Raw genomic sequence first — 26,855 nt, 5'->3', positions numbered from 1 at the left:
GTTGTCTGTACAAACTTGTACTGCATGCCCCCGCAGGACATCCTGAAAGGCCTGTAGGGCCTTGTATAGAGCAAGGAGTTCTAGGAGATTGATGTGTCGTGTGCACTCGGCTGGTGTCCACTGGCCACGCACGGCGAGGCATCCGGTATGGGCGCCCCACCCGAGGGGGGAGGCGTCTGTCGTGATGGTACGGGATGGGTCCCGAACACGGAAGGGCATGCCCTTGCAGACGTTTGTCCTGGACAGCCACCAGAGCAGGGAGTGGCGGACGTGCGGAGGCGGAGCGAGCAGAGTGGAGGGTTCGTCTCGCAGTGGCTTGAAGCTTCGAAGGAACCACGACTGGAGGGGCCGCATCCGAAGGCGTGCCAACGGGGTGACCGCCGTTGTTGATGCCATATAGCCGAGCGCGGACTGGATGTGGTCCGCCCGCACCAAGGGCTGGTGCCTTATCCGCAACAGTGATGAACGAAGCGCGAGAAAGCGCTCCTCTGGTAAGTATGCCCTCCGGGAGGTCGAGTCGAGGAGAGCCCCGATGAACTTGGTTTTCTGCGACGGCTGGAGGTTGGATTTTGTGTGATTCACAACCAGCCCCAGGCTCTGGAGGAGTGAAAGAGTGAAACTAATATCGCGTAGGAGGCGGTGGCGGGACCCTGCGACCAGCAGCCAGTCGTCGATGTACGGGAACACCATGACCGCCTGGGTCCTCAGGTGTGCTGCCACCGCCGCCATCACTTTTGTAAATACCCGGGGGGCCGTGGAGATCCCAAAGGGGAGGACGCAAAAAGAAAATGCTTTATTGCCAATCATAAAGGATAAAAAACGATGATGTCGCGAAGCTATCGCGATGTGAAAATAAGCGTCCCGGAGGTCAATCGTCGCGAACCACGCCCCCTCCGGGAGGAGAGGGAGAATGGTTGCAAGCGTGACCATCCGAAAGGTGGGTGCCCAGATATAAGTGTTGAGGGCTCTTAAATCCAAAATAGGGCGCTGACCTCCGCCCTTCTTTGAAACTAAAAAGTACTTAGAAAAGAACGCCCTTGAAAAAGAACTAGGGGGCAAGGGGACTACGGCCCCTTTATCTAACAAAGTGCGCACCTCTTGCCATAAAACTTCTGAAGGCTGGGTGGCCCTAACGTGGAAATCAATTGAGTAGCCATTCTGGACTACATCCAAGACCCACCTATCCGTGGTAATGGCGGTCCACGCCGCGAAAAACTGCTGCAGGCGTGACCCAAACGTAAAATGTACCCCTGGTAGGGCCTGACGCTCCTCTAGCGCCGTAAGGTCAGCAAGGGAAAAAGGAAAATCACCATTGTGCGGGGAGAAACCCATCACCACACGTGCCCTGGGCGCCCCAAGGGGCGAATGGGTGGCGCTAAACGCGCCGTCTGGACTGGGATTGAAAGCGGCCCCTACCCTGCTGTCGTGGGCGGGACGACGGAGGCTGGCGGGTTGCTTGAGATGATGACTGCTGCGGGAAAGGCCTAGTGCCCGAACTGTAGGGCCTACGACCATAGGTATTCGAGGGCGCCCATCTACCGCGACTGGGGTACCTTTGCGTGGTATAACCATACTTGTTGGCCGCTTGCCTGACCTCCTGCTTGTGCTTTAGCTTCTCATCTGTATCCGGATTGAAGAGGCCGGTGTCGTGTACGGGAAGGTTCTCGGCGAGAGCTTTCCCCTCTTCCGATAACGTCGATGCGCGCAGCCAAGCGTGACGACGAATCGCAATGGAAGTAGCAAACATACGGCCAGCGGTGTCTGCCGTATGCTTCGCCATGTCCTTCTGTGCCCTAGAGAGCAGGAGGGCTTCCTGGTGCACTGCAGAGGCATAGGCTTGATGTTCCTGAGGAAGAGAATCTACATAGGCGGCCATACGCTTCCAAAGGTATTCTTGGTACGCCACCATGTAGGCGCCATAATGCGCAAGGCGTGTAACGAAGGCCGCGCCGGCGTGTACTTTTCTGCCCAGGCCCTCCAACTTCTTTCCTTCTTTATCAGAAGGTGAAGTTTGGGACCTTGACCCCCTTCCACGAGTCATATCCGCCACAATGGTGTTGGGTTGTGGCGGCTTGGCAACCCAGGGAGCTGTCGCCAGGTCAATCTTATACAGAAGCTCGTTCCTTCTGGAGACTGGAGCTACAGTGGGAGGTGCCACATCAGGGGTTTTAGTGAGTTGTAGAATGTAGGGAATGGCTGGTAAAACCGTGGCCGGGAGTGGGGCCTGCTGTTGCTGGTCAGAAGGAAACAAGAAGTCCTCCACTGGTTTTTGAGGAGGTGCTACTGGGACCTTGAGAGCCTTAGTAAGTCGTGACAACAAGGCTGGAAGAGAGGCAGCATCTGCAGCCATAGGTGTTTCCCCTTGAGCCTCCTGATCGTGCTCTACCAAAGAGTAAGGAGTGCGAGAACCAGAGAGAGACATGCCGTCCAGGTCTGGAGCGTCTACCCCCACCCCAGTACAGGGGAGTTGCAAAGGCTGCGGCCCATCCTGCAGAGAGGGGACCGGTGGCTGGGCCCTCTGATTTTCTGGCACAAGGATAGGGCCAAACACATAGGCTCGGCCCCCTGGTGAATGATGTACAAAGTCCTCCCGGTACGGATGGTCCCGACTGACAGAGTCTCCCTGCCATGTGATTAGGCTGCTGGATCCAGCCACTCGCCTTGGGGAGGATGCAAAGTCTAGGAGGCCTGCCTGGGACGGGCTTCTAGACCTAAACAGGGAGGGCGAGCGAAATGGCCTACGCGGCGAAAAGGCCGCACCAGGGCCATGCCGGAAGGGGGATAGCTGCCGCTCACCTTGCGAGGACCCGGATGCTCGCGAGGACCCGGATGCTCCTCCTTCCGGAATCGGCCGCATGGCCGCAGACGCTGAGGCCTCAGCGTCCCTGCGTCTCCTTTTCTTCTTGCGGCCACGCTCCTCTCCTGAGGCCCGGGGGGACCGCTCTCGCTGCAAGGACGGGGAGCGTGGCCGCCTGGAGCCTGCCGGCCACGAAGAGGTAAGTGAAGGTTGGTCCGGCCGGGAGAGGGCTGGAGGGCCTGAGGGAAGCTGCTGCTTCTCTGGCTGCACAGGGAAGAGCGCGCGCTCATACAGCAGCGCCTTCAGCCGCGCTTCCCTGTTCTTCCGGGCCTGGGGCGTAAATGCCCGGCAGACCCCGCAGGTTTTCACAGAGTGTGCCTCCCCCAGACAGAGGAGGCACCTGTCGTGGCCATCAGACTCCGGAAGGTTACCCCCGCAGCCTGAGCATTTCTTGAATCGAAGGGTGGCCATGCCGGTTAGCTGGGCCTGAGCCACACTGCCAATGTCAGAAAGCCAAACTAAACTATTGAGAGAGTTCCTCAACGCTGCTGCGGCGGCAAAAAAAGGAACGTGGGCTACATCCCCACCTGAGGCTATATACCTTCAGGGGAAGGTGGGTGGGGCTGTAGCCAAACTAGACTCAGCTGTTTGAAGTTCTGGATAAGCTGCACAGGTGCAGGGAATTACCAATATGTGTGCATTCCACAGACACCATGAGGAGTAATACATTATTGTGCTCCCATGCTGATAGTTAACCTCCAGACCTCTCCTTTGATCTCTCACATACCCATATTTTCTCCCATGCAAATAAATAAAGGCTCTGTATTTGGAACACATTTAAGAGATGGTGAGCAAAATTAGTTCATATCACGGGGTAAGAAGTAAGACCTACTAAATTCTTGAATGCTTCTGACTAAATATATTTAGAATGATGCTGTCATTCTTACTGATTTTAGAGGGAAAGTCTGTGATCACTCTTCAAGGGCAGTCCCACATAGAGTGTGTTATAGTAATCCTAATGGGATGTAACTGAGGCATGTACCACCATGGCCAGATTTCAAGGAATAGATGCAGTTGGCTCAGAATTTTAAACGAGTAAAGGCACTCCTGGTCTCTGCAGAAACCTGGGCCTTCAGGCTCAATGCTGAGTTCAGAAGTACCCCAAAACTTCAAGTATGCTCACCATCACGAGGCTTGACTTCTAACAGGTTTTGTTCATCTGGCCTATCTTCAGTGCTTTCTTTGATATTTTCTACTTCACACCAGAAATCTTCCATGGAAGTGCTGTCAACAGAAGCTTGGGAATTAGAGCGACTGTACACAGGAGGACGCAAGGATTCACTGGAGAGCATCCTGCTAATTCTTTGGCACCGAGGAAGGGATTTTCTGCAAGGAAAAAAGTTTTGAACAAAGACTAAACATTTGGTCATGATCGTCAGCATTTCCAATTTAAATTAGGCAAGGCTTTCCTAGAAGAGAATTGATATTTTTATGATCACAGTCGCCATTGTTGTTGCCATCATCATTATATTATTTATTTATATCCTGCTTTCCTCATAAAACAGAACTCAAAGTGGTTGACCAATTAAAGCACAGGAGATCTGAAATGCTAATGTTGAGCCTTGAATACTAATCACACACATGAAGAGCTCAGGCTTGGATAGCAAATATCACCCCCCCCCCACACACACACACATTTTTAACACAAATTTAACAATTACAGTAGCAGAAAATTAATGCAACTAGAACACTGGGAGAAGAAAAAAAATGAGAAATGGAAAAAACAGCACTGCTTTCAAGAAAGCTACACAAACACTGCTTTTTTGAGTTTGTTTTTAAAAAAGAATTCCTAGACCGTATCACTTCAATTGCTTTAACTTGTATTAAAAAGTTGGAATGAAAACTGTTTGTTGATGAGACAACATGGCCATTCTTAGTTACTGGTGTAATAAAAGAAGATTGTAACAAACGTGTCTTTTCTGAGTTCTCCTCTAGTCATTTGGATGCTACAAGTCAGTTTTTCCGCATGAGCAACTCCCCATTCCAAACCGACCAGCAGTAACATGAAAGATCTTTCAATATTTTCCATATTCTCATAATCTCTAATCACGCAGGCCCTGACACTATAGCAATATATTTCCTATGTGAAATATTTGAACGTTCTCTTTCCAAAATAGTTAATTATAATAAAGTCCCCCAGGGATGTAACTGTTGACAATAACACTTTGGAGAGTAGAACGCCGTAGAAAAAGAGGAAAACCACGTTAGAGGGGGATGAGCTTAATCAAGGAAGGCACTGACTCTGCATGACATAAACAGAGTTCTAGATGATAGGGTGACTTGGAGGCTCGTCCTTCATGGGGTCACCTGAAGTTGAAGTTAACTTGATGACAGTTAACATCAAATTTAGAATAATCGAACTACAGCTTAGGATTTTAAAGCTTTACATGTGATGAAGGCCTGTTCATCTATCCTCTCTGAGCATTCAAGCTATAAAGAAACAAAGCTCCTTCCTTTGCTTTCCCTGAAGTCTACTGATGGTAGTAGCATAGGTAAAGGTAAAGGTAAAGGTTTCCCCTGATGTTAAGTCCAGTCATGTCTGACTCTGGGGGTTGGTGCTCATCTCCATTTCTAAGCCGAAGAGTCGACGTTGTCCGTAGACACCTCCAAGGTCATGTGGCCGGCTTGACTGCATGGAGCGCCGTTACCTTCCCTCTGGAGCGGTATTGATCTACTCACATTGGTATGTTTTTGAACTGCTAGGTTGGCAGGAGCTGGAGCTAACAGCGGTTTGAACCTGGGACCTTTCGGTCTCCAGCTCAGTGCTTTAACGCACTTCGCCACCAGGGCTTATAGTAGTTATCATGTCAAAAAGGATAGGGTTAAGTGATAAGAAGCACAGATATAATAGAAGGGGGCCAATCAATACTTAGAACTTGGAGATCAACTGGAAAAGTTATTGCTATAAACCTGCCAGATTTTGAAATAACATTGGCCATTAGGATTTTCCTATAGGAGACTCTAAGGTAAGTAAAGGATTCACTAGAGGAAATGAAATAAATAACTCAGCTTTGTACATGACTTGTGGGAATAAAAGAAAATGTAAAAGAAATTTTTCAAGTAGTTCTGTGATTTGCGGATTTATCACACAGTAAATTCCTTTGCCAAAAATCAATTGATATGGAAATAATTTAAAACAAATTAAAATATAGCATTTTGAAACAGAGGAGAGTTTTTATTAAGGTATTATTCTCTTTTATTATTATATTATTCTATGAAGTAATATATTTCTTGCTAAAAATGACTGGCTCTGCTATTTCAACTCTCCCTCCCCCTCCCAATTAATGCAAATACTTCTTTGGTTTTTCATATGCTATGGGTTGCTTATTGTTTTAAGAAGGACAAAGCAGAAGCAAGATAATGCAAGGACATCTAAATGATCAAAGCTAAACTGAGAGAATTCCATCTAGTCTGGTTACTAGAAAGACAAAGACAAAACAACAGGCTTCAGCTCAGGGGGAGCAACTCTCTCAAGTTCTCTAAACTGTGGGTTCTGGTGCTATTATTTGAACATCTGTCAAAAACACAATTCTTTAAAAAGAGCCTTAAAATACACAAACACACGTACACACAGAGACACACTGTTGTCCCTCTACACTGTAAAGATTATAGGCACAGGACCCAGTGACAGTGGGGAATCATGAGTATCTCTGGCCCCCTCCCACAAAAACTTTAACTTTTAATACTGTTGACTATATTTAGCTACACAAAAAGTACAGTGCATATATTTTATAGAGTTGTGTGCAGAATCTGTTTCTCCCCTTTTCTTTGTTTTCTTTGATACTTCAGGAGCACGTAATGGGAACCCCACTCCTGGTATGAAAATCAGCTCACCACGAAAGCAAGTGGGAGCCAATCTCAGTTGCAAGCCTACTTTTTGGCATCACAGCTTAATCTTTTATATTAATCCCCCAACAAACAAAGAGTAAACCCTTATTCCCTGAAAACTACTCTCCTCTTTCAGGGGGTCATCGCTCTTCCTTATCTGGAAGTGGGAAGCCTCCTTAAAATGCCTTGGAATAGAAAGAGTACGTAGTTGGCTGGTGTGGTGTAGCCCAGGAGAGAAAGCACAGGGCACCTGCCATTCTAGAGAAGGAATTTCTTACTCTAGAGGAGGTGCTCGGCTGCAGGCACTGGCAGGCATGCACATTTTCTGGGCCAACACGCCACACATGCACTCTCTTTCCCAGAAAGTTTGTGCACCTGCCAGTGCCTGCAGCCGAGCACCTCCTCTACAGTAGAAAGAAACAGCTGGTAAGAAGAAGCCTCCTTAAAGCATGCGGGGAAGGGGAGCCTGGGAAGCCCCCTTCCATAATGGGCCAATAGAAAACGAATTTTTCGGCTCCCCAGATTGAAAACAGAGTTTTGCCCTTTCAATTTCGGGAGACTTCCAAAAGTGGGGACATGAAATGGGTCAAGGTTTACCCCAAATGCACAACCCTAATATTTTATACATTCATGACTCACTAAACTGTTTTTAAACTTTTCTTTACATTTTCTAGTATGGGCTGCTAAAATTGAAGGGAGCACAATCACCTTTTTCCTTTGATGGATGGAATCTAAACTGCTCAATCAAAAAGAGATGTCAAGTGTGTTGATCCCATCATTTCCCAAGAACAAATATTTGAATCAAATTATATTTGCCTGCTGTTTTATAAGTGTCAGCATCTGTGCCTTATGATATAAACTCAAGGCAAGAAATTTGAATCCAACATCAAAAATGACATTTGTTTAATGAAAAATGGGTTGAGATGGAAACCCTTGTAACAATACAACTCCTAACAGAGAAGGCCACATGTCACTTGGTCATAATGGAGTTCAAGGGCCCATAGAAAGTGAATCTGGAAATACGTAGGGATTGTTGTAATCTTGCCAATCTAAACAAAAGCCATGGAACTGCAAGCTAATGGAGGTAGACAAAAATGGAGTTTAGAGGCATAGTGGAAGGAAAACCTCTATCAGATGCAATAGATGCAATGAATCTGGAGGGATGTGAGGTCAGTGGACAGAAAAAAACAGGCAGTCACAAATATAGACTGATTAGATAAGTTAAGAGAAACAGCTCAGGGAGGTGTGGCAGCATACATACAACCTCCTTTATAAAAACACCCCAGGATAGGTACAACTCAAAGGTCAAAAGTGGGGTAAGCAAATGGCTGGTGGCATTAACTAGGGTCAATCAACACAAGATTAAATCAAGTCATTTCCTGAGGATTAAAACTCAGGATCAAACCAAACGATAGTTTTAATCGGAGCTTTAAAAAACTACCCTAGATTTTACTTTACATTTTTTTTATGTGTATTGTCTGCTGGGTGAAATTGGGTTGACCATGGCTTTTCTGATAGCTTTTTTCTCCAGTGCATTTGTCTGGGCATTTTCATATGTTTACAGGACTGACTATGGCCTCTTCTACACCAAGCCGGCATAGTGACCTCAAGGAGACTCCCTGAGAAGTCACAGTTCAGTACTGCTGGGAAGGGACCCTAACTGCTTCTGGCTACAACAGTGACACAAATACCTGCTGTGTTCCATGTCTTGTGAAGGAGCCTGGGAAAAGGAGAGGGGGATTTCCCCTTTCAGCCTCCTTCACGAGTCACAGCACCCACCAGAAGGCTGGGCCCTTGAGGGTACAGTAGGTGTCCCTATCTCTGCTGTAGCCAGCAGCTATATAGACAGGAAGAAACATGTCCCCAGGTCACTTGAACCAAGGGAGCATACAATTGGTCCAGTTCTCTCAATTATACCAAACTCAGGGGATAGCTAAGCAGCTATCCCGAGTTTATCCAGATCAACCCTGCAGGGCTGATCTAATCACACACTGATGTAAATGGTCAGTGTAGATGTACCCCATCTTACACATTAAGTAGTGGTGCACATATACTGCTTAGAAATTTCAGGTATAAGGGCCAATAAAATGGATTTTTAAATGGATCAACTGGGCCAAAGAAGGAAATTGTAATTATACGGCCTACTTGAGGAGGAGCACAATGCCCATTAATAACTGCAACCATGCCACCAGAACAAGATAGCTATGAGAAGGTTGCTCAGGAAAAATTTACAAGAGAATCAAGCAGATTTATGAAAAAGCACACCACTCTGTGTATGTGATAGGAGTCTGTTCTTCTTCTACAATAGTGCTTCCACTGTTGACCTTTGCTGTATCAGACAATCATAAATGTAATGTATAGGGCTATAGGATATTCTGAATTATACATATTTTTGTGGGGCATGTTGTCTGTATCTGAAATTAAGGAGATAGTGGTTGTAGCAGCATGAAAATGGTGAGGAAAAATATGATTCTAGTCCAACAAATCAATAGGCCAAGTACAACTACAGATGGCAATCAGAAAAAATTGTCCCAGTGGGTATGAACAAATGTGCTCCACCATGCAGTGTCACATCACTCTCAGTCCTCAAGTTATCTAAGATATGCTGTTTTTGACCAACACTTGTGCATGCTATCTGTATAAAGAATAAAATGGTTTGCTGTTTATTAGTCACTGTCAAGGAATTCAAGCATTCCCTCCCTCCCAGAGGGAAGAACATCAGCAGTGATCCTTGCTCTCTACAAGCTTCACACCCTGAAGTCTTTCCTTACATCATCTAGCCCCAAGTGACAGCACAAATCACCCTATTAAAAAGAAAGGGGTTATGATTTCAACAACAGTCTTTCCTTTTTTTTGTACTATCAAATCAATAACATAGAAATCAGATTGAATCATGCTTGTAATATCTAATGTGGCAAGCAACATTTCACCCATCATGGCAGGTTTAAAGACAAAATCACAGCTATGCAAAGCAATAGCTTTGTGATTACAAGAACATCAGCAGAACTTATCTAAATGACAAAAGAAGCCTTTGCAATTTATTCAAAATAACTGTAGAACAGGAAGTCAGCCACTCCTGCGTATTAATGGCACTGATCAGATTCTAGAAATAGATAACTCCCATCCACTCTTATCACTGGTTATGCTGGCTAGGGCTGATAGGAGCTGTAGTGTGGCAACATTTCAAGGACCATAATGTTCATTCCTGTGTTCTAAAAAAGATGCATGCATTTTACTGCTTTCAATGAAAGTCACTTCAGTTTAATATTGAAAGTTGCTTCTGGTTGATGCTGGATGAGAGACTCCCTCCTGGGCACACAGAAGACTGGGCGACTTGGAAGGTGCTGAACAGACTGTGCTCTGGCACCACGAGATGCAGAGCCAACCTTAAGAAATAAGACCACAAAGTGGAGTTCATGGCATGCAAATGTGGAGAAGAGCCAACCCTAGACCACCTATTACAATGCAGTCTGAGCCCTGTCACATGCACAATGGAGGACCTTCTTATAGCAACACCAGAGGCACCTCTAGTGGCCAGCTAGCTACTGGTCAAAGGACATTTAGTGTAATGCCAAGTTTTTTTTTAATTGTGTTTTCAAATACATTACAACTTGTACCCTCAGTTTGCTTCTGACACAATAAATATAGCTTAATATTCCTAAAGTTGCAGCCCAGGGCAACTTTAGCATGTTCACTTTATGAGTACTTGGGTTCTGCATTCCTTACAGTATACAGAAAGGTGTATGCATAAAATTTTATGATCTATCTATATATAGCCCCACTGGAAAACAGCCCTGCCACCACTTCCCTTTTGTGATGGCATTCAAAATAGAAATTGCACTGCTCAATTAAGTTGTGTTAGCAAACTTCACATATTTTAAATCTCTATGTAGCAGAAGCAACAAATGTATCCAAATAAATTACTTTTTGCCAAACATATCCAAAATTCTCCTTTTTCTAAAACAATTACAGAGTCACCCAACATGTTTTTTTCTTTTTCTTTACTGTTAGTATACTAATTCAAATGTCTGGCTGCCACTTTTCTTTTGAACAACTGCTGTGAACATGATCACAAGTCAAATTCAATTCTAAATCAAGACATCATGAAACTTCTGGTCCAAGCCATAAATATTCCGTAAAATAAAACCAAAGAGGAAAACAAATAAAAAAATGATGTCTGGGTTGAATAATTGAAGGCAATAAGAACTCCACCCAGTGAAAATTCAACACCAGTTGCCACATTCTACCCAATATAAAACCACCAACTCGATTCAACTGCCATTTGCTATGTGTTTACTGTATGTCCAGGGCATGAAACTGCCTTCAATTGGTCCTGATATAAGTTTGATTTAAATCCTACAAAAAAACCCTGCAAAATAGCAATACTCTGGAAAATCATGTTGCCTATGATTGAGGTATTCATGAGCTTCAAACAGCATGCTTTATTTACTTCATTTGTATACCCCTTTTCTCACCCCAGTGGGGGACTCAACAGGAGATTGATGTTTTCCTTTAGGTATTTGTTATTTCTGTTGCTGAACCATGTACTTTTTATCATATCTCTGAAGAAAAGCAGAATTAATTTCTAAAAGTCACATTAGGAAACAGTCAGCCCTTCATATCCACAGATTCCACATCAACAGAGTCAACAGCCCATGGTTTGAAAACATTTTTAACAGCTAAAAGGGAAACAGCTAAAAGGGAAAATTTTGCCATTTTATATAAGGGACACCATTTTACTATGCCATTGTATACGTATAACAGGACCGAGCAGCCATGGGTTTTGGTATCTGTATGTGTGTGCTTGTATGTGTGTGCACACCCACAATCCCCTGTGCATACCAAGACCCACTGTACAGTCCTTATCTGTCTAATAAACAGTTGCCATTAAAGGTCCTTCTGTGTCAAATAAATCATACTGAACAAGTTTGGTGACACTTAATCATTGCCTGAATAATGATAACAGAACGTCTGTGCTTTCCATTCAATTAAATAATGTGAAGAGTCCTTAAAACAGAAGAGCAGCAACAAAACTACACTGTGCTTAGCAGACACATTTAATTCTCATCTAAAAGGAGAGATGAGTGAACATTCTAGTGTCAACTGCATATACTTACATAAATGGTAAACTCTGGTAAAACAGAATTATTTTGTACAGAAGCTATTTGCTCCTAGGAGGTAGGACTGCATTTTCAAGCCATCAATAGGCTTCCCATGGCCACCCATAAAAGTCCCATTGCAGTCCCTATTTAGCACATGATGATACTACAGAATGGTCCATTTAAGCCAGTATTATTTATTTACTCTAATTGACATGAAATCTGCTGCAACAGTTCCCCCCCCCCAAAAAAACTTTTAACTAACCTAAATGCCAAGAACTGAATCTAGAAACCTGTATATGACTATTCGCATAACATGCATATGTATACTCTCTTTCTCTCATTCTCTTACTGGCATCTAAAAAAAACCCAATCAGTAAAAAGTGACAAATATTAAAATTAGCAACAGTAGTAAAAATATATAACTCAGAAATGGACTGGATAACAGCTGAATTTGTGCCAGTTGAGAATCTCTTATCTGGAATTTCAAAATCTGAAATACTTCAAAATTGTTCACATGAATGGCAAAAAGAGTGATATCTTTTTTGGATGGTTTGCTGTTCCCAAACTTTGTTTCATCCACACAATTATTAAAAATATTGTGTATAAATTAACCTTCAGGCTACATCAATAAGCATTTATGACGCTCAAATCAATTTCGGGTTTAGATTTGGGTCTCATCCTCAAGATATCCCAAGATATGCAAATGTATGCAACTATAGATATTCCAACGTCCCAAAAAATCCAAAACACTTTGGACAAGGAATGCTTGGCCTGCACTAGATCTTTGAATTTTCTAGTTAATAACTGGAATATAAGAAAGGTTTTCATGCATATACCGTGTTTCCCCGAAAATAAGACAGTGTCTTATATTAATTTTTGCTCCCAAAGATGCTCTAGGTCTTATTTTCAGGGGATGTCTTATTTTTCCATGAATAAGAATTCACATTTATTGTTGAACAAAAAAATGAACATTTATTATATACTGTACAGTAGTTCTCATCACAAACCAGCATAACCAGACCAATTGTGAATCCTATCAAGAATTTCTTGTTACTACCATTATTTCCATGTACACCACTCTATGGTACGTACATTTACCGATCCTGCATGCTCTGGTGTTCTGTTCGTTGGGCATGCTTCCAAACAAAAACTTTGCTAGGTCTTACTTTCTGGGGAGGCCTTATATTTAGCAATTCAGCAAAACCTCTACTAGGTCTTATTTTCTGGGGATGTCTTATTTTAGGGGAAACAGGGTACTGACCAACAAAGTTGCCGCATAAAAATGGGTCATATGTGAAACAGTGGTATTAGATCCTTTGTGTCAGGATCTTCTGGACATGTCTGTGAAAGGTCTTATTATCTTCAGTACACACTCAGCAGTACTTCTGACTTGTGTGACTACTTTAATCATTTATATGCACTCTATAATAGAGTGTTGCTACACACAGGGAAAAAATAGAAATCGTACCTGAATGGGCACTATACTTAATCAGGAATGTGGCTATTGGCAAGTTTTTGCCAGCAACTCACACAAGACTGTACAAATTATTTATAACATGTACAAGATACAGTTGCTACTGCAAACCTAAGACACATGGAAGTAGGGGAATCTTAAATAATTCAATAAGCAAAGGTAAATATAAAAAGAAAGAAACCCTCAGATACTATCTATATTGCTGATTTATTTCTAATTCATTTTGGCTCTTAAATAACTTCCTAAGTGATGAAAACATTGTGGAATAATTAAGTAAAAGTAACTGAATAATAGAAAACTCTAAATGTGTTTCTTTTATTGTTTGAAGAAATGCATTTATTTCTGTGATCAAATTACTCAAGCACATTCATCATAGGCAATCACTTGTGACTAAGTTTGATTGTCTTCCAAAGGTTTGCTTGGAAGACACCTATGCATGGATTTGTTTTATGCGTGGGAATCAGTGCACAGTGACCAACATACAATCTTTACAGAAAGAGATTCTAATCCAATGGCACGGATTGATCGCCACTTATGATTGATCGCCACTTATCTGTTGCAGCCTTCATCCACCTTCACTGCCATTGTAAAAATATAAAATATATAAAAATACTAAAAATATAAAATAGAATATAATGTATCATTTATGGAGATTTTTGGACACTTTGTATAAGCACTTATTACAGACAAGGAAGAAACAATTCAGAGGCAAATACAATAACTCACAAAAAACCTTTGAAATCAGAAATTGTTTCGTTCAGGTGAACATTAACTGCTTGTTTCTAAGGGCTTGGCTACACAGGCTTTATAACCTGCATTCACTGTGCATTTAATTCTGATTGTCTCCATGACACTTTGCCACTTCCAGTGGTTATTACTGGGTACACCGGGTTAACAACTGGAAGTGGGTAATGACTCTGTAGCCTTCTCGAAGTGGCAACAGCAAGGTGGATGGTAAGGTGACAGTGCATCAAGGCTTAAATCTGACCCAGCACTATCTTGGGTTGGGGACAAGTGTGTGTGTGTAAACCTAGAATCATAGAATAATAGAGTTGAAAGAGACCATATGGGCCATCTAGTCCAACCCTCTGCCATGCAGGAAAAACACAATCAAAGTACCACTGACAGATGGCCATTTCCAGTGATTAACTAGTCAGTTCAGATAGGCCTCAATAAAGAATGAAATGCATTCCTCAAAGATATGGTCTGCCAATTTGGAGACAATGAGTAGACAGACTTGTGAAAAGAATAAAATATCATCTGGTATTGTCAAACTTATCTGTTTTTATGTGTCCACATAGCTCATTTTAGTTTTTAAGTCAAATTCTCTGACAATGCAAGAGTCTATATAAAGTTCTTGAATTATTAATTATTTCCATCTTCTACAGAATCTCAGCTATTCTAAGTCATAAACAATATCTGGGGCTGCTTTTCCATCACACTCTGTGCTGGTCCACTCACATATCTTCTATTTCCCTGAAAGCACAAAAGTAGATCAGCCATTACATGTTTTAGCATTAACAAAGAGGGTTGGTATATACCAACGGCTATTAACGTTTTTAATGCCAAGACAACTACCCAGTTGCTTTATGCATCCAGCATCTGGATTAGTGGTTCAACACCTAAGATAGATCAGCACCAATCAAGGTTCTTGAGGGCCCTCTTCCAGTTCCCCAGATGTGTGTCATTCTGTGTCTTGCTGTTAGAATCTGAGAAATCCCCCTCTCAACAAGAGTTTGGTGGTGGGCCTTTAAATATTGAATTAAGGTTACTGTTTTCAGACTGGGCTCAGGTCTGATTCACGATCTAGCCCAGGATGATTACATTAGCAACTGGTTCAAGCTTAACTCTAAAAAGGCCTCTTCTATCGACCTCTCTTCATCCCTCTTATCTCATCTGTGTTATGACATGGCACTTAAATCTATTAAACAAAGACTGTGGGGCATTGCCTTCTGTGAACTGAGTTCTTGCTCATATGTTTCTTGTTTCCCAAGCACCCTGAGCATACATTATGCTGGGCCTTTTCATGAAACAAATTATCTTAAGAACTTGACTGTAGCCAAATATTGTTGCTTATTTTCCAAAACAAGGTTCAATGTGTTCCCATCCAAAGTGCTTCGAGGCAGATTTGTGGGAGTCCCTTACAATGCAAGACTTTGCTCATGCAGTAACCAGGATGTTGAATGTATTATTTATTTATTTATTTAATTTATATACCGCTCTTCTCCCCCAGGGGGACCCAGAGCGGTCTTACACAATGGCAAGATTAATGCCACATATAATACAAAATATAGTAAAACAAATGATCGTAAAAACACACTTAAAAACCAATATCATACCCCATTTAAAACAGTAAAACACTGTGTGACCATTACAAGAGGGCCAGTAGCATTGGGCCAAAAGTCAGAGCCAGTCTGTATTCAATTTCACATTAATCCAACAAATACATCAGATTATATCAACCGTATCTTAGGATGGGCCAAAAGCTTGGTCCCACATCCAGGTCTTCAGCTGTATTACATCTTATTGTCCTGCAGTTTTTGCAAGCAGGCTCAGCTACATAATATTAACCCACTACTGAGCAACCTACCCAGTAGATCTGCACAATTTCAAGTAAAGTTTTTATTAGGTGACAATTTCTCCCATGTGACCTTGGCTGTTGCCAAGTTTCTCTCTGAGGTAGCCAGGATTAGACACCTTCCTATATTAGAATCAGGTTGAATCTTGCCTTATATATATTTGCAGTGTTTTTACCCATATTCATGTGCATCTAGAAGAGGCATGGACAAAATTTGGCACTCCAAGTGTTTCAGACTTCAACCCCCATAATTTCTAACAGCTGGTTGGAGTTGAAATCCAAAACACCTGGAGGGCCAAAGTTTGCCCATGCCCGATCAAGAATTTCACCATCCTGTTTTTGAGTGGCTTTATCAGTTTATGAATCTTTTGTGAACTTTTTCTGCTGAGCAAATTGGGTCTTTGGACCAAAATAATGATTGATATTGATGATGATGATGATGATGATGATAAACCATCTGCCATTTAAATTTCTTCATGGAAAACCTTGCCAGAATGTTTGTTCTTGTTCATACTTAGAGATAAGATACTAAATGTTTCTGCTGTGAAGATAAAAGCCCCTTGTTTATTGACCAAAGCTAATGCAGTTCGTCCTTTAGCCACTGCTCAAAGTAGAATAGGGCTCCTATTAAGTATTAGCTTCTCCTCAGGATGATAGCATATTTCTTGGGTGTGACAAACATTTGCTAGGAATTCAATGGAAGAACAGATGCAAATGTTCAAACTTTAAAAAGTTGGTAAAAACTAACATTTTATTACCTTCATAGCATTTTCCCTTGTGGCTTGATAAATCTTATGAATCATCTAAGGGATTATGTTCTGTGAATGATTTCCCATATGTCAAAAATTCTGTCAATACTCCCTACTTTCTAACACTAAAATAATGTAAGCACAATAAGTGGGCTATAATGCTATCTTCCTCTTGTGCCTACCAAATGATCTATCTTTCCTTTTACTTACAATGCATTTTACAGCCCCTTCCTATTGAGAGGCAAGTTAGTCATTTATGGCAGAGACTAGATTTAAGTGGGAGCAGTTAACATCTTCCTATATAGTTATAATCTTGTCTACTAAAATATCATTGGGAAGCCTGGATTGTAAGTCAACCTCTGGGGGGTTGCTGCTCATTTCCATTTCTAAGCCAAAGAGCCAGTGCTCTCCACAGACGCCTCCAAGATCATGTGGCTGGCATGACTGCATGGAGCACCGTTAATTTCCCACTGGAGCAGTACCTATTGATCCACTCAAAATTGCATGTTTTTGAACTACTAGGTTGGCAGAATCATAGAATGATAGAATCACAGAATCGTAGAGTTGGAAGAGACCTCACGGGCCATCCAGTCCAACCCCCTGCAAGAAGCAGGAAAATCTCATTCAAAACTTCTTGCAGGGGGTTGGACCGGATGGCCCGTGAGGTCTCTTCCAACTCTACGATTCTATGATTCTGCCAACCTAGCAGTTCGAAAACATGCTAGCCCCACTGTTAGCCCCAACAGAAGTTGGGGCTAACAGTGGGAGCTCACTCCACTCTGCAGATTTGAACTGCCAACCTTTCAGTCAGCAATTTCTGTAGCTCAGCGGTTTAACCCACTGCACTACCGGGAGCTCCATATTACCATATACTCTAATTTTGCTCTCTCCTGTATTGAGTACACTTCACTTGAGATAATATAACTACTATTTATGTTGAGCGTCATTCCTAAGCAGTAAATTCATGTATAATGCAGCTTTGATCTCCCAAATACCACATAACTGCAGGCTACTTTAAAAAAAAATCACAACACTTTAGTAGCACCATTGTGTATAAAAAGTATGTATTAAACATACTTCTGACATATTGATTCACTGGTTTTTCTGCAATTTCACGGAGGGGTTGTATACTGCTACTCAAGGTGGTGGTCACTAAACCAGTGCTGATCTGCAATCTATTGGCTACCAGTAATAGAAAGAAGCAGTTATAATCAATGGACAAAAATACAATACTGTTTTCTGGCACACGGGAAGGGGGATTTTGCTTATTCTTCAACATCAGAGTCCTTGAGAACAGTTTGTATAAATCAAGACAGTGGCTGGGTTTGGATCTTATGATAAACCAGAGCTCCTATGAGTGCAGCTATGGCATCTGATCACAACTGTTATGCATCAGCATTGTCTTCAAAAGCTAACTGAAACATATGTGGTATAAACACCAAGAACTGGGAAGCCCTGGCACCTAAGCCTAGTAACTGGAGGTCAGCTGTTACCAATGGATTTTGAAGAGGCATGCATATGGGTCAAAAAGAAGAAATGCACTGAGAGTAAGGCATATCAAGCAAATCCTTGTACTGACCTCCTTCCATCTGGAAATCCATGTCTCCATTGTAAAAGACCATTTAGATCCAGAATAGGTCTTCACTGTTACTTATGGACCCACTGCCAAGACTCTATCCTTGGAAGACAATCAGAGGCCCCTTCCACACAGCTGAATAAAATCCCACATTTTCTGCTTTGAATATATGGCAGTGTGGACTCAGATAACCCAGTTCAAAGCAGATATTGTGGGATTTTCTGCCTTGATATTCTGGGTTATACAGCTCTGTGGAAGGGCCCCAGACTCTGCCACAAGTGATTTCCTATGGCAGTGATGATGATGCATCCATATCCCTCCCATGAAACACATGCAGTGTCTTCTGGCAATGACTATTACACATGGTATACATATGCTGATACTCTTTTAATAGAAAAAGAATTAATATTTCAAAGGATGGAAATAAAAAATATATCATGTTTGCTTTTTACAATGAAAATCAGAGTACACTGGCACAAGACAGTGTAATACATTCAACACTGAATTACGAATGTGGTTATCAATGCTGTGCACTTTCAAGTAAATATATATTTTAAAAGAATGTTGTGATAAAAAAATGATATTGAAGACTGTGTTTTGATACATACCACAAGAGCATTTGCTAAGATCCACAGATTTTTTGCAAGTATTAAAATAATGAGCACTTACCTTAGCAGAGTGCTTAGGAGAAACATTTTGTTTGTAATTTTAATAACAGTATGCAATTACACAAAAGCTATTATGGCATTATCAGTTTAATCCTTTACGTAGTTACCTATTGAGCCGAATATGACTCTCCCTGAAGTAAGACTCTAGGATTGGTTCATACATACGGTAGTGAGAAATAGGACGTTTAATGATTTAAACGTTTTCTGAAATAGTGTGAAACAAAACTTCTCCATTTCCCTATCTATCTTCTGTTTTACTTTTAATTTAAATCCCTTAATTTAAATTTAATTAAAACTTTATTATGTTTCACAAAATAAAGTAGTTGCTGAGATTAAGCATCATAATGCTGGACTACTAAACTTTTGTCAAATTTACTATTATCAATGGAACATCTATTTTAAGTCATGATGATTCAAGCTTTTCAGAGAAACAAAACATATGTGATCTCATTCAAACATACTCAACTTCAGAATATCCTAATGTTATTTTACAAATCACTATCTCTTCTTTTTTACCTTCCTCTATGCTTAAAAATTCAATAATATATTTTTTCACTGGTTGTAATTTCATACCTTCATTATTTCTTTCTACTCCTCAAGAAAAAAAATAGAGAGGAAAATAATGATGGGATATAAATCTGGAAATCTTACCTTTAGTAGACTGATGTTTTAATGAAGACACTCGAAACAGAAGAGATAGAGTTTTGCCATAATTCTGTGGCAATAGACCCCTTTCAAACTAAACATAATGAAAGTTTTGGCATGTGCTGAGACAGAAAAGAGCATAGTGCTTCTAGTAATGCATGGTCCAGAAGAACAAAGAACAAGGGAGTTGTTACTGGTCCTTGAGGGAAACGGAGCATAGTAACTATTTAAAGGCTTGGTGCCTTCAGGATAAATGCTTTGACTGTATTCTCCTGTTTGTGTCAAGACTTAAAACCTTTTATCCACTTCATAAGAAAAGAAATAAAAGCTCCATCAGCTTCTAGTAGCCTTGGAGATTCATAAGGGCCCTCTTGTGAGAGTGAAAGTACAAGAAAAATGATTTGTTTGTTTTCTACCAGAAGGCTATAAGTCACCCTCAATTAACTGTTAAAAAAGGCAGCAACATGGATTCTCCGTATCAGTTGCATCCTGTCCAGAATACTTATGTACAACATAATACATAAAATAGCTCAGGAAGAACATTGGTTATCAGTTGCTGTTGAGTTTATGCTTTTATGATTTTTATGTTTTATGTATTAATTCATTATAATTGAATGTATTTTATGTTGTTGTATTCTATTGTTGTATTATTGGGCTTGGTTCCCATGTAAAATTGTTGTTGTTGTTATTTGGAAAAATGAACATTTATGATAGTATTTTTTTCAATGTTTACCATTTAATCATGTGGATCTTTTAAAATTGGCAAAAGCACTCATACTAGATCTCTCACAGAGATACACAGTTTAACACCATATCCATGGGGCCAGTATCTGTAGTTTTATTTGTTTCTAAGGATATTCTAAGTCTCCAGAATGACAATAATAATAGTAGTAGCAGTAGTAACAACAATAACAATTTTATTTCTTATCCGTCTCATGGCTTGAGGCAGGTTAAAAAGGTAAAGGTTTCCCCTGACATTAAGTCCAGTCATGTCTGACTCTGGGGGTTGGTGCTCATCTCCATTTCTAAGCTAAAGAGCCGGCGTTGTCCATAGACACCTCCAAGGTCATGTGGCCAGCATGACTGCATGGAGCGCCGTTACTTTCCCGCTGGAGGTAAGGTTACAACACAGTTAAAACACATAATTATTGTAAACATTTTATAAAACACATATTAAAATGAATTCTGATGAAATACATATTAAAATACACAGAATAAAGATTAAAATATAGGACGCAAGTTTAATATTCCTAATTAAAAATGGCTGGGTAGGTTTGCCAGAAGAGATAGGTCTTCAGATGAGTTTTAAATTCTGACAGCTCATTTAGCTGTCGGATCTTTTTCAGTAGGTTGTTCCACAGTCATGGAGTGGCCAATATAAAGGTCCCCTGGGTGATGGTTGCCAGTCGGGTTCTGGCTGATTGGAGTAGTCAACTCACAAACCGTGCAGGGCAGATTTTATGGGGAATGGCAATCCTGTAGGTAACCTGCACTCAAATCAAGTAGGGCTTTAAAGATCAAAACCAACACCTTGTACTTTGCCCGGAAACTAATTGATTATTAAACTGTGTTGTCGAAGGCTTTCATGGCCGGGATCACAGGGTTGTTGTATGTTTTCCGGGCTGTATGGCCATGTTCCAGAAGTATTCTCTCTTGACGTTTCGCCCACGTCTATGGCATGCATCCCTAGAGGTTGTCTGCCTCACAACCTCTGAGGATGCCTGCCATAGATGTGGGCGAAATGTCAGGAGAGAATACTTCTGGAACATGGCCATACAGCCCGGAAAACATACAACAACCCTGATTATTAAACTAATTGAGCCGCTCTGAGTCCCCTTGGGGAGATGGGGTGGGATATAAATAAAGCTCTTCTTTATTTATTATTTAATTATATGGTATTCTTGGACCAGAGGTCCTTCATTTCAATAGGTTTAGTACTACTTATGGTTTAACGCAGGGGTCCTCAAACTTTTTAAGCAGAGGGCCGGCCCACAATCCTTCAGACTGCTGAGGGGCAAAATTATCATTTGAAAAAAAAAACCCAACAAATTCCTATGCACACTTCACATGTCTTATTTGTAGTGCAACCCCCCAACAACAATAAAAGAACAATAAATGTAAAGATAAAGGATCCCCCTGACGTTAAGTCCAGTCATGTCTGACTCTGGGGGTTGGTGCTCATCTCAATTTTTTAAAGACTTTACTTCCTTACTTTAATGACAAACCTCCATGGAATATAAGGAAACCCTATAAGGCCGCCATAAGTCAATTTGGAAGTTATGCAACAACAACCAAGTCACATTTTTTAGAAAAAAAGGTGGGATAAAATTAATTATCACCATAAATAAAAACAAGTAATTTTCTTAGATCAGGGATTCTCAAACCTTTTCAGCCATGGAGCCCTTTTTGAAGCAAAAGTTTAACCTGGAGCCCCAAGAAATGTTTATATTTTATATTATATATTATAGTATGTATGTATATCAGGCATGGGCAAATGTTTTGCTGCATTGTGTTATAAAATTTGACAGACGGGCCAGGCCAGTGGCAGATGGATGAAGTGTTTGTGTGAAGTAACTGAAAAAAACATGAACAAATTCCTATGCACAATGGAATAGAAGAAAGAAGGAAAGGAAAGAAAAAAGAACAATTTTAACTAACATAAACTTAACAGTATTTCAGTGGAAGACCTCAAGGCCATCCAGTCCAAGCCCCTTTGGCCATGCAAGGAAAGCACAATCAAAGCACCCCCTAAGTGGTGGGAGGAAAATAGGGTTGTGGAAGCAAGGAAGGCAAGGGGGAAAGGCCCTGGGCAGCACAGAATACAAGGGGGAAAGGCTTTTGGAGGCAAGGAGGGGTTTGGGGTGGGTGGGGAGCAGGAAAGAGGAGGGAAAGTTTGGAGCGGGGGGGGGGGGATAAAGAGAGAGAGGGAAGCATGGAGCCCCCTCAGTATGCTTCATAGAGCCTCAAGGGCTCCGCATAGCACTCTTTGAGAACCACTGTCTTAGATCAACATTTATAAACAAATAATGAAATCTATTATTATGCAAACAAGACTTCCATTACATTTCATTTGCATCTAAGAAAGTGCTAAAATGTCAATAAAATTTATGTCCAGAATTAAAGTGGGTGCTATTTAAAGTGCTTTTAAAAAGCTTTCTCTTTTAACTAAGGAAATATGTCAATGTGTTACAGCTTGGTTCATTATAAGTTAGTGCTTAACCACTAATCTGTTTAAACATAAAACCAGCCATGCAAGAAAATAATACTCACAAAGCATGAGAAAAATGAAGAAAGAATGCATAATATGTAGTGCCAGTATGTGAATAATAATAATAATAATAATAATAATAATAATAATAATAATAATAACCAGTGCAGGTGGTCCCAGTGGTGATGGGCACATTGGGTGCCGTGCCAAAAGATCTCAGCTGGCATTTGGAAACAATAGACATTGACAAAATTACAATCTGCCAGCTGCAAAAGGCCACCCTACTGGGATCTGCACGCATCATCCGAAAATACATCACACAGTCCTAGACACTTGGGAAGTGTTCGACTTGTGATTTTGTGATATGAAATCCAGCATGTCTATCCTGTTTGCTGTGTCATAATAAAATAATAATAATAATAATAATAATAATAATAATAATAATAATAATAATAAAAAGCAATGATCTGAAGGACCAGTTCCCTAGGTCATTTTTTTTTTTTTGCTAGAGAAGAGTTGCTAAATTTTTCAATAATGAAGAAATGACTTAACCTGGAATTAATGATATTGCACAACTGTAAAAAAATACCTTGACAAATTAAATGACTTATTACTAAAACTGCCTTTAAAAATAATCCAGCTATTGGATGTTTGATTAATGGATACTTACAGTTTAGTTCCAGCATTCAACTATTAAGGTCGTTTTTTAATTAAAAATTCTATGCATAACATTGTATCAGAAATTAAAAACAATCAATGGATCCTTCATCATGTAATTTCTGATTGTCAACCTGGAATATCATGAAGTCCATGAAGTCTCTTATTGCCCTTTTGAAAACACTATATGTGATGTACTCACTTTTGTCTTTTTGAAGGGCCCCCAATCTCAAATACAGAAATTTTTGACATTCTGTTCAATTCGTATAAAAGAAAAAACTTCACAAACCTCAAATAGAGAGCATTAGTTGCAATAAAATCATCTGTCAACCCAAGAAGGGACAAATTTTCCAACCTTCAAGTAAGAGGCATCCCATATTAGAGATACTGTCAACTTTAGTGTCCTATGACATGCCTACCTAATTATTCTAGGTCTCTTGTCTTCCTGTACCCACTTAGATTTTTATAATGTTTTCAGTTCTTAAAAATTTAAACTTAAAATATCCCACACACTCCTAATTGGGGGGAGAGATTGATATTACTATATTTTTCCTTCAGGTTGCTTTAGGGTTGAAAGTGCCCTTCATTTATCAATGAAACTGTTAAATTCAAATTTCAATTTACTTTATTCTTAGAGAAGGCTCTTTCTTATGCCTGAAATAATACACAGAAGTTCAAAATGTGACACCATTGGAATAATATAACCTCTCACCAATTTGTTTAAGTAAAAAAAAAATAATGGGGAAAATCTGAGAATCTCAGGGGGCACAAAAATGCCCATGGACCATATTTTCATCACACTTGTAATTTTTTTAAAATATTTTTTTAAATATAATTTTAAACTCTGGATTTTATAGGATTTTTATTGGTAGTTTGTTTTAAGTTGTACTATTTCTTTATTTGTTGCTATATACGTATTACACATTTCTTGTAGACTACTTTCAGCAAAAAGGTAGAAACTATTGTCATCACCAGTGAAACAGAATGAATGGGCAGTGACTATGAAATACCTAGAGAAGTTACTACGGAATTTTTGAAATCATCTAGGCTCAATATATAATGAGCCTGCACTTAGTAAATTCCTTTCTGAGCACCCAATATCAGACTTCCCTACCATCTTGAATCCAGAGATGTCTAAACTCTGAATTGATAGTATAGACCTAGTTTCCAAGTTCTGCTGGTTATATATTAACACTATTTGGTCATAAAACTAAGGAATCAGTGTTTTTTTTTCATATACCTCTAAGGATGCCTGCCATAGATGTGGGCAAAACGTCAGGAGAGAATACTTCTGGAACATGGCTATACAGCCTGGAAAACACACAACAACCCTGTGATTCTGGCCATGAAAGCCTTCGACAACACATGCTTTTTTATTTCAACAACTATTTTCATTCCACCTAAAGACTACAATCTTCAACATGAAATGTTTATTATACTTATTCTATGCAATTATTTTTTTCTGATCTATAATACATATGGTAGATTCTAAGCATACCATACATGTGTTTCTCCTTTCATCCTGCTACTCCAGTTTTGCTTACAGTGGCTTACCTACCATCTTAACAGCTGTCTCTGCAGTTGGTTACTTCCTCTGATATTCCTTTCTTCCTTAACTGATTCTTTATTTCAATACTTCTCAATGTTTGATGGCTGGTTATGCTCACAACAGTACAATTTCAGAATAAATAATACTTGGCATTATTGTTTATTCCCGGATCTTAAAATGTGCTAGTTTTGTTTACATTCACTCAATCCCCCTGTGCTTCTTTTCTTATTTCTATTTTATATCTGTTTCAATTAACTTTTTTTTCTTGGCAATTCTTATTCCCAGCAATGGATAGTATTTACCTCTGACTATATTCAGTATAACACATAAATTCCAGATGTATTCAGGTTTAAACATGTGCAGTAGTAAAGCTAAAAAAATATTTTATTTCTATTATCAGATTACAATATCAACAATATGGACTCAAAGTTTTATATACTCTGTTATGGTTCTTCTGGGCTACTTGAAACAACAGTGGAACTATCAGGGTCATAGCCAGAAAAATCTTTCTTTGGGGGGGGTTGAAACTTTTTTTTAGTGAATCATGAAGAATAGTTACATAACGCAAAATAATTTAGAAATCAGGCTCCATTGATAAACTTCAGTGAACACCCAAGACAGATAAACTTCAGCAGACACTCATGGGGATTTGGTTAATCAGTTAAAATTCATGAGTAAACCAGGTTTTTTTTTAATCTGAAAAATTTCGGGGGAGGGTGTTGAACCCCTACACACACACACACACACACACACACACACCGCCCCGGCTACAGCCCTGGAAACTATCTATCTATCTATCTATCTATCTATCTATCTATCTATCTATCTATCTATCTATCTATCTATCTATCGATTTATCCTCCTGAATTTTAAAGTTGGGGAGAGGCCAGGTTCTTTTTCCATTACAGCCATGCAATAAACCCATTGGTATATCTTGTATTCAGAAGTATAATTCCTAAGACTTTTTCATATGATTATCTTTGTCCTGAAAGCAGCTCACTTTTTATTGCAGCACTAGCTGCAAAAAATTTAAAGCCCACTTTATCTAAAGCTAAAGACAGAGATGAAAAAACTCTGGAACTGAAATAATCTTTACTATGTATATATAAACAGCTCTAACACTGTTGTAATATATGACCTGACACCAAATGACAAAAGATGATCAGAACAATAGGTCATAATAGTGAACTGCAGGCTTTGGAGGATTCTGAAGGGTTCTAAGTAAACTTCAAAATGGTGTTCTGTCAAAAGCAGAATTTGCAACTATCCCAACATTTGCATTCTCTTTTATCAAATGTGTCCAAAGTTCACCATGACAGCTTGCTGATAAAAGAGGCTATATCTTATTATTAGGAAAAAGCATTTATAAAACCAATAAATACCCCTATTCCAATAGTAACTTTGAATCAGAATCTACAAATAAGATAATAAGAAGCTTATCTATAAGGGAGGAAACCAAAATCTAAAGGTCAATTGGTACACTTCAACTTGATGCACCATGTTTCCCAAGGGCCCCATACAACATGTCACCCGAACTGCTCATGTTACCCTGACAGGTTTATGGTGTGCTGTGTGACTAGTATGGAAACCCAGCAAGAAGACTTGAAGCTGTCCAGAAACCAAAATCAAGCATCTTTTGTCTCCACACTACATGGCCTTCAATTTAACCTCAAGAACCGGAGGAGGAAACAGTTAAGTAATGGTTTTGAATGGGAAAAGGTTGAGCAACCTTCCCTGTCACTTGTATTGTCTTCTAAAATGACATTCTGATAAGGTAGTTTTTTAAACACATGCATATGCAGAATATTTAGTTCAGCTTGTAAACAAAAACCAAATTTCAGGTCTAATCTGGATGATTTCACCATAGGTTTTGCAACAGACATGTAAATCAACCTGTAATTACTGGGAAATGCCAACACTGGACCTCCTCAATAGTTTCATGGAATTATCTGAAAATACATTTC

At 40.3% G+C, this 26,855-nt stretch overlaps 1 protein-coding gene across 2 annotated transcripts in view; it reads right to left on the bottom strand.

Moving 5' to 3' along the window:
• Positions 1-26,855, bottom strand: part of arhgap28 (Rho GTPase activating protein 28) — a 92,942-nt gene that overhangs the window by 31,044 nt on the left and 35,043 nt on the right. Inside the window, exons 1-2 of one of the 2 annotated variants that reach the window (XM_062980498.1) lie at positions 19,484-19,702; positions 3,981-4,183 (exon numbers count right to left, since the gene is read on the bottom strand). In XM_062980498.1, the coding sequence (XP_062836568.1) occupies positions 3,981-4,149 (169 nt within the window). In that variant the 5' untranslated portion in view covers positions 4,150-4,183; positions 19,484-19,702. Of the gene's footprint in view, positions 1-3,980; positions 4,184-19,483; positions 19,703-26,855 lie in introns of those variants that run through there. The other variant, XM_062980497.1, reaches the window with a different exon arrangement.

This window comes from Anolis carolinensis, chromosome 4 (assembly GCF_035594765.1).
Source record: "Anolis carolinensis isolate JA03-04 chromosome 4, rAnoCar3.1.pri, whole genome shotgun sequence".
Classification (NCBI taxonomy): Eukaryota; Metazoa; Chordata; class Lepidosauria; order Squamata; family Dactyloidae; genus Anolis; species Anolis carolinensis.
This window is presented reverse-complemented; position numbering and strand designations above follow the sequence as displayed.